The 16,583-nt window shown below is 36.9% G+C and overlaps 1 protein-coding gene across 4 annotated transcripts in view; it reads left to right on the forward strand.

The window, feature by feature from the left end:
• Window positions 1-8,153, forward strand: part of LOC123770378 (putative neural-cadherin 2) — a 460,439-nt gene extending 452,286 nt beyond the window's left edge. For all 4 annotated transcript variants that reach the window (XM_069339898.1, XM_069339901.1, XM_069339900.1 and 1 more), the window contains 5 exons: window positions 1,102-1,244; window positions 3,070-3,165; window positions 3,929-4,150; window positions 5,252-5,410; window positions 6,904-8,153. In XM_069339898.1, the coding sequence (XP_069195999.1) occupies window positions 1,102-1,244; window positions 3,070-3,165; window positions 3,929-4,150; window positions 5,252-5,410; window positions 6,904-7,904 (1,621 nt within the window). In that variant the 3' untranslated portion in view covers window positions 7,905-8,153. The remainder of the gene's footprint in view (window positions 1-1,101; window positions 1,245-3,069; window positions 3,166-3,928; window positions 4,151-5,251; window positions 5,411-6,903) is intronic.
• Window positions 8,154-16,583: the final 8,430 nt, after the last annotated feature.

A 16,583-nucleotide genomic window follows, 5' to 3' on the forward strand; every position in this document is an offset into this window, starting at 1 on the left:
TTCAGAGCAGGATTTGCATTTAAGAACAGGGTTTTGTAAATGTAGTTAACACAAGAGAATTTGTGGAGTGAGATTATGTTTAGCATGTTCAGGGAGTTAAACAAGGGGGCTGAGTGTTGTCTGAAAGCAGAATTTGTTGTTATTCTGATAGAAGATTTTTGCTGAGTGATGATGGACTTGAGGTGGTTTGCAGTGGTTGAACCCCATGCACAGATACCATAATTAAGATAGGGATAGATTAGTGCATAATATAGAGAGATGAGAGCAGAGTTAGGTACATAATATCTGATTTTGGAGAGTATACCAACTGTTTTAGAGACTTTCTTAGTTATGTGTTGTATGTGGGTACTGAAGTTGAGTCTCTTGTCTAGGAATAGGCCAAGAAACTTTCCATCATTTTTATTGCTAATGTTTACATTGTCTATCTGAAGCTGAATTGCAGTTGTAGATTTGCTTCCAAATAAGATGTAGTAGGTTTTTGCTTTTGTAGATTTGCTTCTAAATAAGATGTAGTAGGTGTAGTAGAATTTAAGATTCGCTACTTGGAACAAAAAGTTCCAAGTAGCACGGGCTATGGTGAGCCCGTAGTGGACTTATTTGGCACAGGAGTGGGGCTGTGTGAGCACAATACCCTGGGGAACTGCTTTTCACGGTGGATGGTCTGGGTTTTACTTTGTTGACTATTACACACTGGAGTTCTGTTCATTAGGAAATTATTAATCCATCTTCCTATTTTGCCAGTAATTCCTTTGGTGTGCTGATTTCTGCATATTTTCAGTATAAAAAGTCGCAATTTAAAACTTCAAATACATGCAATCCACCTGAATTCCAATCAGAAATAATGCTCAAGAGTCATATTTCCTATAGGCATCGTATTTTGAACATTGTAGAGGGATTTGGGCAAAACTAACAAATCGCCATTATCAATTAGCCTTACGCCATTTTTACATTTTTCATTCACTTGTGTTCATATTCAGGGGCATAAAACTCTAAATTTAAAATGTTCTTGCCAGCATTATTAATCTATATAAATGAATCTTTGAGTTCACAAATGATGTGTTTTGAATTTATTTCCTATGTGCAATTCAATTTCTTTGGCAGATGTCCGGTTGGGGCGACCCTGACGCAGGAAGGAAGCGCCTGCCAGGACATAGACGAGTGTGTGTGGTCGCCTTGCTTAAACGGTGGGTCCTGCATGAACATGGATCCAGGCTACTACTGCGTCTGTCCCGCCTCACACCATGGTAGGTGGCTGGAGTGTACCGAAAGACTTAGGTATGACAGATCTCTAACACTGTCCATGGTAGACTGAATACAATATATATATACAGTATGCCGATTAGCAATGCAACTGAATGGCCACATTTGTAGAGAATATAATAAATACACACAGTTGGGTATGCATGCACGCACGCACAAACTATTAAAGTTAAGCAGTTCTTCACATTATTTCTTCACCCCTATACAAAATCGAGCAGTAATGGCTGCCTAGCTGATGATGTAACGTTATTAGTCTCAAGTCAAATGGAAAGAAATTTACATGAACTAATATAATTTATTAGTCTGTTTCCAACTTTAATATTTTGTCTTTTACTGTGGTGTCTGCTCACAGACATATCCTTCAGATGCTGAATAATTTTTCCCTTCACTGGAAGACTGTCAAAATAAACTTAGTTTAGTTCATTTATTATGCACCCCATACCCATCCTGTGGGCAGTAGTGGAAAGGGTTACAGAGGCACATAAGATAGAGGTTACATAGGCTCAGGGACTGAACCCCACAATTCATTTAGCTAAGCAAGTTACAATCTTGATGAGCTAGTTACAAAATTCAGTGCTTTTTCCCGCGTTGAGCAATTACTGTATCTTTCAACTCACAGCCCCAGCACCAACTAAGGTGGAATTACCTGAAACAAATTTTATCAAAACATTTAACTGTATTTTTCTTGCCGATTTCTTGAGAAATGTGTTCATTTTGTTCTTGCTCATTTTTATCACAATGACATACAGTATATGAATTGTTTTATAATTGCTCTTTACTTGGAGCAATTACTTTACTTACAAACTTAGCTGCCATTGGTACAAGATAATTCTTCTTGGGTTCGAACATAATCAGGCAGTAGTCCTTGTTAGGACACGCAACATACCAGATTGTTCTAGATTACGGAACTGTTAAATGTGAACAGTCATGATATTGACTTAATTAAACATACTCGAATCAGAGAATATGAAGGTATGTTGTTGTATGATAAATCAAATAGACGAGAGATGTTTAGCTTTTTGTGTTCTTAGTCATCGGACTGAATGTAATGGCGACCGCCTTGAAAACAAAGCATGAAGTTTCTCATTCAGTGATACATTTAGGCATGTTTATCTACATGTCTTTGTTCACTTAGCAGTAAATACGTACTCGGAGTTAGGCAACTGTTGTGGGTTGCATCCGGGGGAGACTCGGTGAGCCTAACATACTTTTTTGTTCCCGATATAGGTAAATAATATGAAGATAGAAAACCAGGAGCATAGCTCACTGAAACTATATAAATAATGGCAATTAATAAGTAATGCACACTACAGCGTAAGGGTAGTGAAGAAGAATGAACCAGAAAGAGAGGTGGTGGAAGTAGAGTCCATACATGGAATTTAAGATTGATATAATTGATTCCTTAGGGGTCAATTATGAAAGTTGATTGAAGGTTGAAAGGTGGAACCCAGGAGATAAAGCTCAAACATTTATAAAACAGCCGATATAAGAGCATACATACATACTGAAAACTTTGAAAACATCTATGATAGAATATGGGACACAAGAAGTCAACACTAACTTTTGCTGTCACAAATAATCACTCTCTCCTTTTGGTGTTATCAGTATTTGCTTTGTGTTGTTGAAGCTCCTTGCCTGTTCCCCATATACTGTACCTCAGTGCCCCTTGTCAGCCCGCCACATTCTTCAATGCTCCATGCAGGTCCACCACGTTCTTCAATGGTCCTTGCCGGTGGACAAAAATGATTTAGTTAGATTCAAGGGGTGTAATATAATTGTGAATGAATATCAAGACCAATTACTTTTCAGGTGAACATTGTGAGGCAAAGTCTGGGAGTCTTCCGTCTCTGGGATGGTCCATTGGGCTGCTGGTCGCCGTGCTGGTGTGGGTCATCCTCTTCATTGGTCAGTTCAGCTATTTTCTCTATCCTTACGTGTTAGTTCAATGTTATCATGTTTCCTTCTTGTTGCCATCCTCAACTATTTAAACGTTAGTTATATTATTCATATGCACAAAACATCTTGTGAAAATACACACCTGCTCAGTTAAACATGTACCTCTGCACATGTACAACGTTGGTACATTAACATTTAGGTAATTTACAGTATTTGTACAAAATGAATGCATGTGTGTGTGTTGTTCTTTAACATGCACAGTATATAATTAATTTTAAATATATTTACTAAAGGTGTTTGTTTTTTGGTGCAAATGTAGTTATTAAAAGATATTTTTACACTTTAATATTGCAATAAAGATGCAATGCAATCTTTATTACAAAAGATGCAATCCCTATACCATGTCATGGTCTAGTCGCTAGAGCAACACACGCCACATAGGTTCAAACCCTAATCACGGCTCCTAAGGATTTTCTCACCACTGTAAATGTCATTTACCATCAACTCTTGTTGATGGTAAAAATGTTATGTTTAATTTTGAGACATTATTTGAAAAAAATTATGAAATGTTTAATTGTTTTAATTGAAATGTTTAGTTTCAAAGCATTATACAACAAAGAGTACAACAAGTGTAGCTCTCATCCTGTAACTACACTTAGGTAATTACACACACACATACACACATACATTAGGGTGGAATGGAATGGGGTAACAAAGATTCAAGTGCCTTAAATTCCTTTATAATGTTAATTCCTGTGTCTGGTGCCAGCAGTTGTGGCTGCAGTGTACCTGCTTCGCCAAAGGCAACAACAGCAGCAGCAGCAGCAGCAGCAGAAAGTACCACGAGGAATAGCTGAGGACACCATAGCGCAGATGTCCTCACAAGATTCAAGCATTCAGCATGGACATCAGACAGATGTGACAGAGCTCAGTATTACCAAAAGTTCGACAGTCCAAACACAGCCTCCCTTGAGCAAGGAAACTAAAATAGTTGGTAGGAATTGGTAGACATAGCATGATGAACAGTATTACTATTTTATACATGTTTTTATACCTTAGGGATGTAATAAACGTGTATATGAAATCTTACAATTCATATTAATATGTAAACTACCCAGTTTTCTACAGTACACTATACTGTACACAGTAATATAATTGGTCAGAGTAAATTCAACCTTTCTTGTGTTTAATTTCAGTTTAGGAACATTGATACGTTACTCTTTGATAATGTACCCACTGGGAACATAACTACATTGGATCGTTGTTGTTTCACCATTGCATCAATGTTGCCAGTGAGCACAACATCCAAGAGAAACATTGATACAATGTTGCATTAACGTCCCCAGTGAGCATAATATCCAAGAGTAACATTGTACAGTATAAAGGTTCAAATGCTTCCAGTCGGCACTGTTTTAATGTTAAGCTTGGGTATTGTGCCCACTTGGACTGTTGTACAGTTGTGTTGATGTATATTAAGGCTGGAGTACTGCATATACTTGGTCATGGGCAATACACCCATAATCCTTTAAACAATATCTTAGAATTTGGAACATTATTACCCAGTGAGCAAGACGTGCTTGAGTAACGTAGAATCGACATCTTTTGTCCATGTGCCTACTTGTTCTCTATTTTTCCATTAGTAATATATGTATATCATACTTTTGTTGTAAGATGCTTGCATAATGATTTTTTTGTTGTTAACCTGTGATCTGAAACAAATGTTTGATATACAGTACTGTGTAAATTACCCAGGAAAACCAACGTTATCAGTTCCAAAAGTAAACATAATTTTGTGAACAAAATTCAAGAGTGCAGCAATGTGACTATTCTGTTTATAAATGTTACATTAAAATTATAGATTGAAAATGTTGCTCCTCTCATCAGTTTATGCTACTCATAAATTGACTCATAAATGATTTCATATGCATCTTGAAACACTTTACAAACTGTCAAAATGACTAAAATGTGTCAGTAAAAATAGCAAATATTTGTACTACCAATGTTCCTTGCCTATTTAAGTCACTGAAGGTTACATGGTTATGGCTTTCTTCAGCCCATGAAGACTGCATTATTGTATTACTATCTGATTTGCCAGGCGTTGACATTCTGCAGCGGGAGACACAGGCTGGCAGCAGTGATGGCAGGACAGAAGGAGGGTGTGGCTGCCCACATCTCCCAACCCTCGACGACCTCCGAAACTACGCTTACGAAGGTGACGGCAGCTCCCCTGGTTCCCTCTCCTCCTGCTGCTCAGGTCAGTCATACTTAGAAATATTTATATTTTTTTTCACTTGCAGAAATACATGTAAAATATCAGGAATAATTAGTCAATTTTGAATTCATTTAGCCTTCCATTTTGTGCACATTAACACCCCCCCTCCCCAATGCCCTATGGAGTATAGAACTACAGTAATTTTTTATCTTTAAGAAAAAAGGCTAACACATTATATGTAAGATCCAAGAGTTACAGTTTCTTGGTTCCTTAACTAACTGATATATATGAGTGTACACAGTATGCCTTTATAATTTACATAAAACTATTCTCACTGAAAATTTGTAAAAGATACTAGTCTCATAAGGCAACAATAAACACCACAGAGGTAGGGGAAAGTTTTTAATTGCATTGCTGGCATAAACTGGCAATCCTTTTGCATGTCAACCTTGCCAAAGGATTAAAAAACATTCTTTTAAATCTATTCTAGTATTTCTAGAATAATTTTATTTGGACAGTCTAGTCATTTAGTAAATACTCTTCACTGAATATCAGTTTCTTTAAAAGTAAAACTAGAGAGATTATCATTATATTATTGCTTAATAATTACATATAAAAAAAACTCACTTGCTATTGTATTTATTCACCTTCTACAAGTATTTTGATAATTCTTAAATATTGGTGAAGACTATATTGTATGCCCTTGAAAAGTTGACCTCACACCTCTTTATTGAGTATTATTTTTGTTCAAACCTGAATGCTCATATCTAAAATTTTTGAAAAATTTACAAAATACCCCTTGCCTTTAAAACGGGTAAAACTGGAAGCTTAAATATGCTGTACAGTACGTGTGAGCAGTGATTTATAACTTAAGTACTTGAGATGTAAAACACCCCTAATTATCTGCTTGCACATTATGTACTCGTTATTGAATGAACAATACACCAGTCGTGTCAGCTTCCCTACTAGCTAATCTTTTGTGCAAGAAGCATTTAAGAGCACCTGTCATGTGCATATTTGCATTTTATTATGTCATGCTGAATTTTGGAGCCAGTTTAGTCGACAGTTTCAGACATTGTACTGAATTTAACTTGAAGGGGTTTTGCTGGAAAGACTAATGTGAATAGACCTACAATATTTTTTTTTTTTTTTGTAACAGTACATGCTTGAACATTTTGTATATACAATGCTATACCCATTCAGAATGGGTAAAACTGTTGTAAGGGATGGGGTCTGAAAATGTTATGAGTGTACAGGTTTGAATAGTGGAATACTCAAGGAATGGAGTGTGATCATCATGCACACATTTGGCCAAATGTGGACAAACATTTAAGAATTCATATTAACCAAACAAAAAATTTTGAACCTGAATACTGTATAGCAAATGATTTTCTTGTGTAATATAGAATTGTATAATACCTTCTAAATTAATTTCAATGTGTGAATTAAGTGAGTTATCGAGCAACACTACTACCAGGCAGCTGAAAATCCTCAAAACTAATAAAACTCGATCACTGCTTGTGTTTGTACTACAGGTGGTGATGGGGGCGGAGAGATGCGACTCCTCGGAGGCTTCCAAGAGGTAGCCACTTTACTCAACTGCCTTGGTGGACCTCAGTCCATAGAATCACCTTCATTTCATGGGACTTCAGATGTGTCATCAATGAAGAAAACCAAAAATCAAGTGACTTGTCCCAGAACTACCAATAACCAACTCACTTGTGACAAATTAATATTAAAAGATGACAATTCCTTAGGAGTACAGCAGTCTGTTTTATCTAAAACTGATATTAAAAATCAAGCCAAGAATACATCAAAAAAGAATATTCGAATCAGTGTTTCAAAAACAGATACTTTAGAAACTGGAATTCATAATGGTAACATGTATCTGGACTCTAGATTATGTCCAGCTTTTATGAATAATAAAAGTAATTCTTTGCCCAGATCAAAAATACCAACTATATTTATAAATAATCTTCACACAGAAAATCAAGCACCAAGATGCAATACCCGAGAGACTTTGCATTATTCCCTCAGAAAGAAGAAAACTCCTTTATCGATTACTTCTGCATTCCCAACAGACACAAGAGACATTGCCTTACACTGTTGCTGCAGTCATGGCCCATTCCCAGAAAACAGAGGTGAAATACCTTCGATTCTAACATCCCATGGTGTGTGTCAGTCTTGTGTAACAGTGTCCCTCCAGTGGGACAAGATGGGTCAGCTACATGGTACACCTAGACGGAGTCTATCAGCTTCTACTGTATCCTACTTAACAGATAAGGAAAACAGTGTCATTAACCTTGCTTTATTTGGCAGCCATAAAAAAGAAACTGAATGTGCACATCAAACATGCTGTTTGCATGGTTATTCTCAAAGTTCTCGGCCATCTGTTTATACCTGCAAAGCAGCAGAGTCAAGAGTGTGCTCCTGTGCACCCTGCCAAGGTACAACATTCTCCGGTGTTAGACCAACATACTTACGGAATACTCATCCTAACATGTTTGCCAGCAGGGATAATTTTGCAAGGAAGTAGCGATCGCTCTAAAATGCGTACCTTTGGTGCAGCATTAACATATATGTGCCTGAATCCTTCTCTTTTTTTTTTTTCCCCCTGTCATTGTTTCTAAATAGAAAATTACTTTTCCATGTGACATTTTAATATGCATGACCAGTGACAAAATTATCATGTTTCCTTTGGCTTGATTAGAAAAATATTTACCAATATATCTTTGTACTTTTATAAATATAATAAAAGTAAAAAATGCTCATGAAAGTAAATATAGTAGTAATGTTTTATTATGTACCTTGTTGTATTGGGATTAATGTAATAGGCAAATATTATTACTTGTGCAAGTAATAAGTTTTTAGACATTTCTTTTAGGTGTTGAGAACATAATTTTGACATTAAAGGGAATTGGTCAATTAAACACATTTCTGACCTCACTGATCTTGGGGAAGGAGGGAGGGAAATACAAAGTAATGATAGCCTAGTGCTCATGAATATTCACATTCTAAAACTAATCTTGTATTCCATACAAACAAAGTAAATACAAGTGTATCATTAAAATTATGCAATAGTCATGTACAGTATATCTATATTTTTGCCAAAGATGGAACAAGAACATTTTACAGTACTGTAGCAAGAGGATCTGTCGTGTCCTCAGTTTTTCCTTCATCCAGCCAAGATGCTTTTCTTGAGGAGCCTTTTGTGGTATCATGCAGCTAAGATGGCTCCCAACTATTAGGACACATCAGCTGTGGAGTTCTGTTTGGCCTACCTGGGACCATGAGCCAGAACTTGGCACCCTCACAGAGGCGCAGAGAGACGACACTCGGCCACTCCACCGGAAAAGCATATACAGTAGTAAGTGAATGAATGTAGACCACTATTGGGTTCAATAGAACAGAACCCTCAAAACTACTAAATTCTCTAAACAATGTAACAAATTTACCTAATCTCTTGAAATTGGTACGAGCTTGTTAGTACTCGGGGGCCCTTCCCCCCTACCTATCTGTGTGGGGAAAGGGACCAGTACTCCAGGTCTTCCCCAGCCTTCCAAAACAGTTTTGTAGCTTATTTGCATAAGTCATCCACTGTTAAAGCTCCCGGGTCATCAACCAGTTGCACAAGTTCCACTGCTTCTAAGCAAAGTTGCTGGCTATCTTTCGACTTTGTCCTGCGGTGACCAGGTGCTTGGCGTTATTCTATGTTTTAGTTAGCTTCATTAGTGTCTTCTGTTTGATTTGTGTTGTATGGATCTGGCTCATAGGGTGCTTGAAGCTTCATGTACTCTAGGCTAGCCTTCACTGTACTCGCCTAATTGTGCTTCCGCCTGTCAGTGCAGTGCCCCTGCACTGACACAGGTCTCTTCCATAATGTTCTCAAGACTTTACTCTTTAGAAGCCGAACCATCATGCTGCGGGTCTTACCTTAGATATTTTAAGGGTCTTTCTGGCCCTTTGTCTAGACCCCATAGTTAAGGGCTATTATTTTGGTTGGGGCACACTGGAGGTTCACATGCTTATTTTACGTGGCGTGCCGAGGTCAGTCTACACAGCCACGTTGACTAGGCTGTCTACTTGTATAGTTCCCAGCAAATGTCTTCAGTGCCCAAGTGTCCTGTTTGGTTTGTCGTTCAGGCTCTGGTAATCCCCTGCTGGTTTTTCTGTGACCTATGGATATCCACTTTGAGCCAGATCTCACCTTGAGTGAGTTTGAGGGCTGTTTGTCATCTGTACCAAAGAGTGACACTCATTCTTTCTGCTTCTGCCATGCTGCTTGTTGGGTCAATGACACCCATGCCCCCCCAAATCCTGTGAGGTGACATAATCCACAAAACTGAGGAGAGCATGCTGAGGCTTGAACACATTGAATAAAAGGATGATGATGGACTTGTAAAGAGAGTGAAGGAAATGGGCAGACATGGTCAACGCAAGAAACCAGTGTAAACACTGCACAGGGCCTAGCAAAGAACAATGATGGGTGGAAAAGGTTCAAATGTAGGGATTATACTGTAACTTTTTGCACTCTTGTATGACATGTCACGAGTTCTGTACACCAAATTTTATGAAACGCTAAGGTATTGCTTTGAATGGTTGTTGGAGTATTATGCTCATTTATCCATGATTGTATACTGGCATGTTGTGACTATATTACAGACCAGTGATACTTTAACATTTTAATACATTGTTTCATTGCATTTTTACCAGTTACCAGGATGATAATCTCTCCACCTCATCAAAGTGGGGAACAGAATAGTAATAATAGAAGGTGCGAGACATGTTCTCGCACCAGGAAATGGTTCACATGTTCAGCCAAACACAGCCTCCCGAACACAATCAAAACTATATTCCCTTAAACCTTCTCATTCATCTAAAAACAAATACAGTGGTACCTCGCATAACGAATTTAATCCGTTCCATGTTCGTCATGTGAAACGGACGTCATACAAAACGAGTGTCCCCCCATGTAACCAGTGTGATGCACTTTATTTATTTATTTATGCATATACAAGAATGTACATAAGGAATGTGAGGATACAAATATGGTAATTACAGTCTTGTAAAGCCACTAGCACGCGCAGTGTTTCGGGCAGGTCCTTAATCTAAGAAAATTTTAAGGAGGTAAATACTTGCAAAATTTATAGACAAAAAAATGATAACAGTTACATGAAATGAAAAAAAGAAGATGAGAGAAAATTGTAGGTACAGTATATTAAAGCACATAGGTAGCTAAGATTGATTGCAATGACAGCTTGAATGGTAGTTGACAAAAATTGGTAGGCACAATACAGCAGAAACAATATAAGATTGATTGCAATGACAGCTTGAATGGTAGTTGACAAAAATTGGTAGTCACAATACAGCATATGGCTAGCACGTAAAAGAAGACAGCAATGAACACAATGATAAGGTTGTTTGATATTACATAAAAATTAGGAGATTGGGTAACACTAGGTACAGAGCAAATTTAAAGCTCAGTGTAGGAAACTAAGAAGATGAAGTTAGGTACTTTTTGGTTTTGCTTTTAAATAAGACAAAAGTTTTACAGTTTTTCAATTCACTAGGGAGTGAGTTCCATAGACTAGGTCCCTTAATTTGCATAGAGTGTTTACACAGATTAAGTTTGACCCTGGGGATATCAAAGAGATATTTATTTCTGGTGTGGTGATGTTCCGAACCTTAATGGAATCTGACCCATATATCAATCAGGTCAACCCATGTGTTGCGTTTCCAAAAGGGTCGCCCATGTTAGAATCGGTGAACGCCCTAGTAATATTGTTGAAAACATCTTAATAACTTATTAAACCAAAGGTCTTTTTATGTCAGAAGAACGGCAGAAACTGGATCTATATATGAAAACTCTTTCAGGACAAAATTTAAAGTAAAACTAAAGATATTTGTAGTTGTATAAAAGTTGCATTTTTCATCGGTCGTAGAGCCGGAAATCCGCAATATTCATCTCAGAACAATGCTTATTTCACGCAGAATCGTTAATAAACGTAAGATTTTTATACGTCTCAAGAAAGATAGAAACATAATCTTCATTTTAAATGCCTTACCATGGGCATATTTGTATTTAAAGCGAAGAACGTGTATTTTTCTAATCGGCGAGCTCCGATCCCGCACAGATCGAGCAACGGAGTAACTCTCTCTCAGAACAATGCTTATTTCACGTAAATTCGTTAATAAACGCAAATGTTTTTATATGTGTTGAGAAAGATAGAAATATAAGCTTCATTTTAAATACTTTACCATAGATATATATAAAGTTCTAATGAAGATACATGTGTTTTAATAATCGCCGAGCTCCGACCCCGCACAGACTGATCGACAGAGCAACTCTCTCTCAGAACAATGCTTATTTCACGTAAATTCATTAATAAACACACATGTTTTATGTCTCAAGAAAGATAGAAATATAAGCTTCATTTTAAATACTTTAACATAGACATATGTTAAAGACGTATGCCTAAAATATTATATGCCTTCAGAAAGACAGAGAAATGCTCGTTATTGTGAGTGCACCAAAGGAAATATATCTTGTTGGAGGACAAAGATATATCAATTCTAAAATAAGTTTCGACTCTCGCTCGGGCGAGAGATAGCGCGACTCTCGCCCCATCTATTGGAGATTCTGTTCACCTAATGACCCAAAGCTACTCAAAGCCTCCTAGCATTACTTAAATAATGAAGAAATATGGTATATTTATTCACTATAATGTTGGTGCTTAATGCAGAACACGAGAAAACATATATTTACTATAAAATAATATACTTCCATTATGAAATAAGTAAATATGTGGCCTCATAGGAAGTGAATGGTCCAGGTGTCAATGTTGTGGAGCGACTTATCCAAGATATATTGTTGTCTGGAAAGTGTTTGTTGGCATATCAACCTTCTGTACACAGTTGTAACGGTTCTATTGTTACGTAAAGTATGGTGACAAATAAACACAGACACTAAGATACTATATATATATTTGGTCGAATATACAGAAGTACACAGGTGATACGTTGGTGCGAGTTGAGCGCACTGAGCGTTGGTACAGTATCTCGCAAGTGTCTGCTCTAGACCACACTTGAAAGTAGACTAGTTAATGTTCGCTACACCGCTGCTTATATTGCTCGGGCATCTCACCGTGTTGCCCGGGCAACGCCTCACCTCATTCATCTCCAAAGGTTGGCAGGAACATTAACACTATATTTGGAGCGAGTATATTATTGGGATAATCTACTCGCTACACAGTGATCCAGTCGTCGCACTTCTCTCCTTAAATGATCGCAAATTTAGTTTATTATATTAACAAGTAGAATACGTATTTCTAATAATATCTAACATAACTAGCCAGAAAATATTTAAGACTTATTGAAAAATACATGTCTGGAAGTTAAATCGACTTCATAGAACAATAGTGTTGGTCTATACTAATCGTTATTCGTCCATGTCTCTTCGCACATGGAACACCGAATCTTACACACTCTCTGATATATTGTTTAATTAATAGAGATTCACTAATAAAGCTTATAATTGTATATGTTATCAAAAAGGCATAGATAAAGTCGTTCTTACGTTTTAGTCACAGAGATTAGATATTAGTAAAGTAAAGTTCATTTTATTCAGGAAAGTACATAAATAGTCGATTTACAAACATAATATTGGATTTATAGATAGAGCTAGTACATACAATACCTAAAGCCACTAGTACGCATAGCGTTTCGGGTATATTATTGAGAGAGGAAAGATATTTATTTATATTTAAACATTTTTTTTTTTTACCGACGCTCTCCCTATTGATGAGAACTACAACCTAATGAAGATAAATGTTAATTTTATGTAGATACTGTAATAAACGAAAGTTTTTAATGTCATCAGAGAAGCAGAAATATAGGCAAATTTTAAATCCCTTGTCATAAATATAACTGAAGTGAATGCAAAGATATATGCATTTTGATAGTTTTTCAGTGTCAGAGTAGTTAACAAATGGAATGTATTAAGCAGTGATGTGGTGGAGGCTGACTCCATACACAATTTCAAATGTAGATGTGATAGAGCCCAATAGGCTCAGGAACCTGTACACCTGTTGATTGACGGTTGAGAGTCGGGACCAAAGAACCAAAGCTCAACCCCTGCAAGCACAAATTAGGTGAGTACAACTAGGTGAATACAGCTGAGGGGCGGGACCAAACAGCTGAAGCTCAATTCCCTACGCATAACTAGGCGAGTCCATAGGAATTACCGTTTGTCCTGGCGCCATCTATGTTTTGACAGCAGTACTACTAATGTTCCCACGTTATGTGATGATCGCTATACGGGTGTTATGGTTAGTTGCTCTTCTATATATGTTTATGGACAACGTAGGTGATTTGAGGCAATTTGCGGCCAGAGTGAAATAGTATCCACGCGGTGAGTGATGGAGGAGGATATATACTGCTGTGTACTCGACCAGCGGGTGAGAGGTAAGTTATATCGAACAATTATGGGGAATAGATGGATTATTTTAAGCGTAGAATGTCAGGTAACCTGTAACTACACAGATGGGGTAGTGTTTTTTTAAGTCTTTATTTACTAAAGTGGAACATTACATTATGCCTTTAGCTGAACAAGTCTACTGGTGGGGGAAGTAGACGGGTTTTATGAAAGTATTGTGCCTAAATATTTGTATTTGGTTAACTAGTTCAGCCGTTACCAGGGAGGGTGTTCCTTTAATCTAATCTAAAAATTCTAGCCGGACAAAGTAATTAAATAAAGAAATTGAATAGAACGAAGTGGTTTGCCAGGGTGCTTAACATTTAGTTTAGTTCACTTACTATGCAGCCCATGCTTAAAGAATGCAAGTTTATCATATTGAATTTACCGTAGTTTTACTGCATTTAATATACAGTTTTTACCCTATTTAATTATGTTGGGTAAAGGCCGGTCGTGGAAAGTTCCTAATATAGCAAGTTTTAAAGGAAAAGTTTGAGTTAACTTTAACGCTTAAGTTAGTGACCAATTAGCTTAGTCTATTGTGAGGAAAGTTACTAGAATCTACCATTGCAAGTGCCATTTCTCTACTCTTTTTGAGAAACATGACTAGATACATGAATCGCATAGTTTTATTACTAAATGTTCATGGATTAGGTTGCATAGTTGAGGAAATGGTGATAGTTTGATTTTGTGTACCTTGACTTCAGCAGAGATTTTGATAGTGGCGCAAAATTGATAGGGGCTCGGATCATTGGGAATGCTGACTGAAGTTGATTAGGTCATGGCTATACCAAAGGAAATTAGTATAAATGGGGTTAAGTTGGGAGAAGTGTTGTAAGTAGTGCCTAAAAGCTCTCCTTGGACTTCGGTTATTCGCAAGATTATGGTTTAGACTGCAATAGTTGCAGAATTGGCAAATAAAAAATACCGATGCCCTATATAGTTTTGAAATGGTTAAGACTACCAGATGCAGTTTAATAGTGACAAATGTAAGGTTTGGGGGCTAGGTAAAGATGAAATAGATGTTGTAGATTGTTAAGAGTATTAAATTTTTTGCAGGTGGTAAATTCTCCCAGAGCTGGCACTGCTCTCCAGCCTGGGATGTTGATTGGTTAGTCTTCAACTGCCTCCCAACATGGTAATTAATACAGATGGGACAACAAGATACCTAGTGTGCCATTTAAAATGGCAACTGTTAAACTGGTGGTACAGGTATGAACAATAACATCACTATGCAAATAAGTTTTTAGTAATATTTACTGTTCACATAACAGGTTGTGGAAGGTCCTGGCAACAAAGATTTGCAGGAAAATACTTGCAGATCTACAGTAAGTAGTGTTGTGTACATTGGAATTAGAGGGTAGAAGTGAATTGCTAAAAACCTATTAAATATTAGGGTATGGAAGTCTAGGCTTAGGCTAGTGGGTACTATATCTGAAAGTTTAGTCCTTTCAGGAATATATTGAATAGAATGGTATGTTGAAATTGTGAAAATTGTAATGTGGGGCATTAGATCTTAAACAGCATAGTTGAGGGTGTTTTATTATTAATTTTAATGAAATATAAATCTTTAGTTAACATTAAATGTTTGTTAAATAAGCTTTAATCTATAACGCTGTTAAGGGTAATCATGAGTCAAAGTTAATGGCAGGAAAAGTTTTGTTCTAAGTGATGGTATTTTTCCCTTGAAAGTAAAAAATATTCAATGTTTACTTTAGCTTGGTTTTAAATTTATATAGTTTTCCAGAATGTGGTTTGGAAAGTCCAGAAGTCCCTCTGTCAGTTGCTTAAACAGAATCAGGTGAGTTGTAGTCAAGGTTAATCTGAATAGATTTGCATAAAACTAAAAAAATAGTAATAACTTAAATATAGCATTGGCTAAAGATAAATGTAAATTGCCATTGAAGTGCAGTTGTGGATAGTTTCTCAAATGACATTTACTGAAACCTGGCAAATTGATGCCATATATATTTATATTGCTAAATTAGATCTTTACTACTGCTACTAGAATGTGTAGGAAAGGTAAATTCCTTAAAGAAAATTTTTTCCATCTGAATTTTGTAAAGTACTGAATGCTAATTTGAAAAGTAAAGCAAGATTGGCTTTAAATCTGAAATTAATTTGTTGAAATTTTTCAGGTGAAAGTGATTATGATGCATGGACTGGCTTGGAGTGAGTCCTTTACTCTGCAAAAGGAAATCTACAAAAGTGGGTGAGTTTGAATTTGATGTTTTAGCTATATCAATGACCTAATCTTAATTCTCTTATCTAGTCCATTTATAGGTGTGTAACCATGTCCTACTGTTACAACCCACAGGGGATGATGCAGTTTGTACTGATCCTACCCCATTTCATAAAAGGGGACCAGGCAGTCTTGCAGATTTCCCTGGCTTGGCTTTTTCAGAGCTTTGCTCTACTACCCATCTAATAGATGGACTAGATTTGCATAGGTTTAGGGACCCTTAACAATGGTTACATTGTTAATTCTCACAGGGCTTGTTTGCTGAATGGGTGGATGCATCGAAAACTTTAGTGCCTGGCATGCATTGTACAGTGCTTTCAGTAAAGCATATGTACAATGTGTTGATGGCACTAAAGTGGTGGATGTAATGCACCCATTCAGGGAACAAGCTCTGCACTGAAATCAGAGGAAGGGATAGGCCTTGCTGACCCAATCTTAAAAGATTGGGTGTTAGGATTTTTTTGGCTTATTATTAGGCATTGGTGATAATAAAAGTAGTG

This window comes from Procambarus clarkii, chromosome 42, assembly GCF_040958095.1.
Source record: "Procambarus clarkii isolate CNS0578487 chromosome 42, FALCON_Pclarkii_2.0, whole genome shotgun sequence".
Taxonomy (NCBI): domain Eukaryota; kingdom Metazoa; phylum Arthropoda; class Malacostraca; order Decapoda; family Cambaridae; genus Procambarus; species Procambarus clarkii.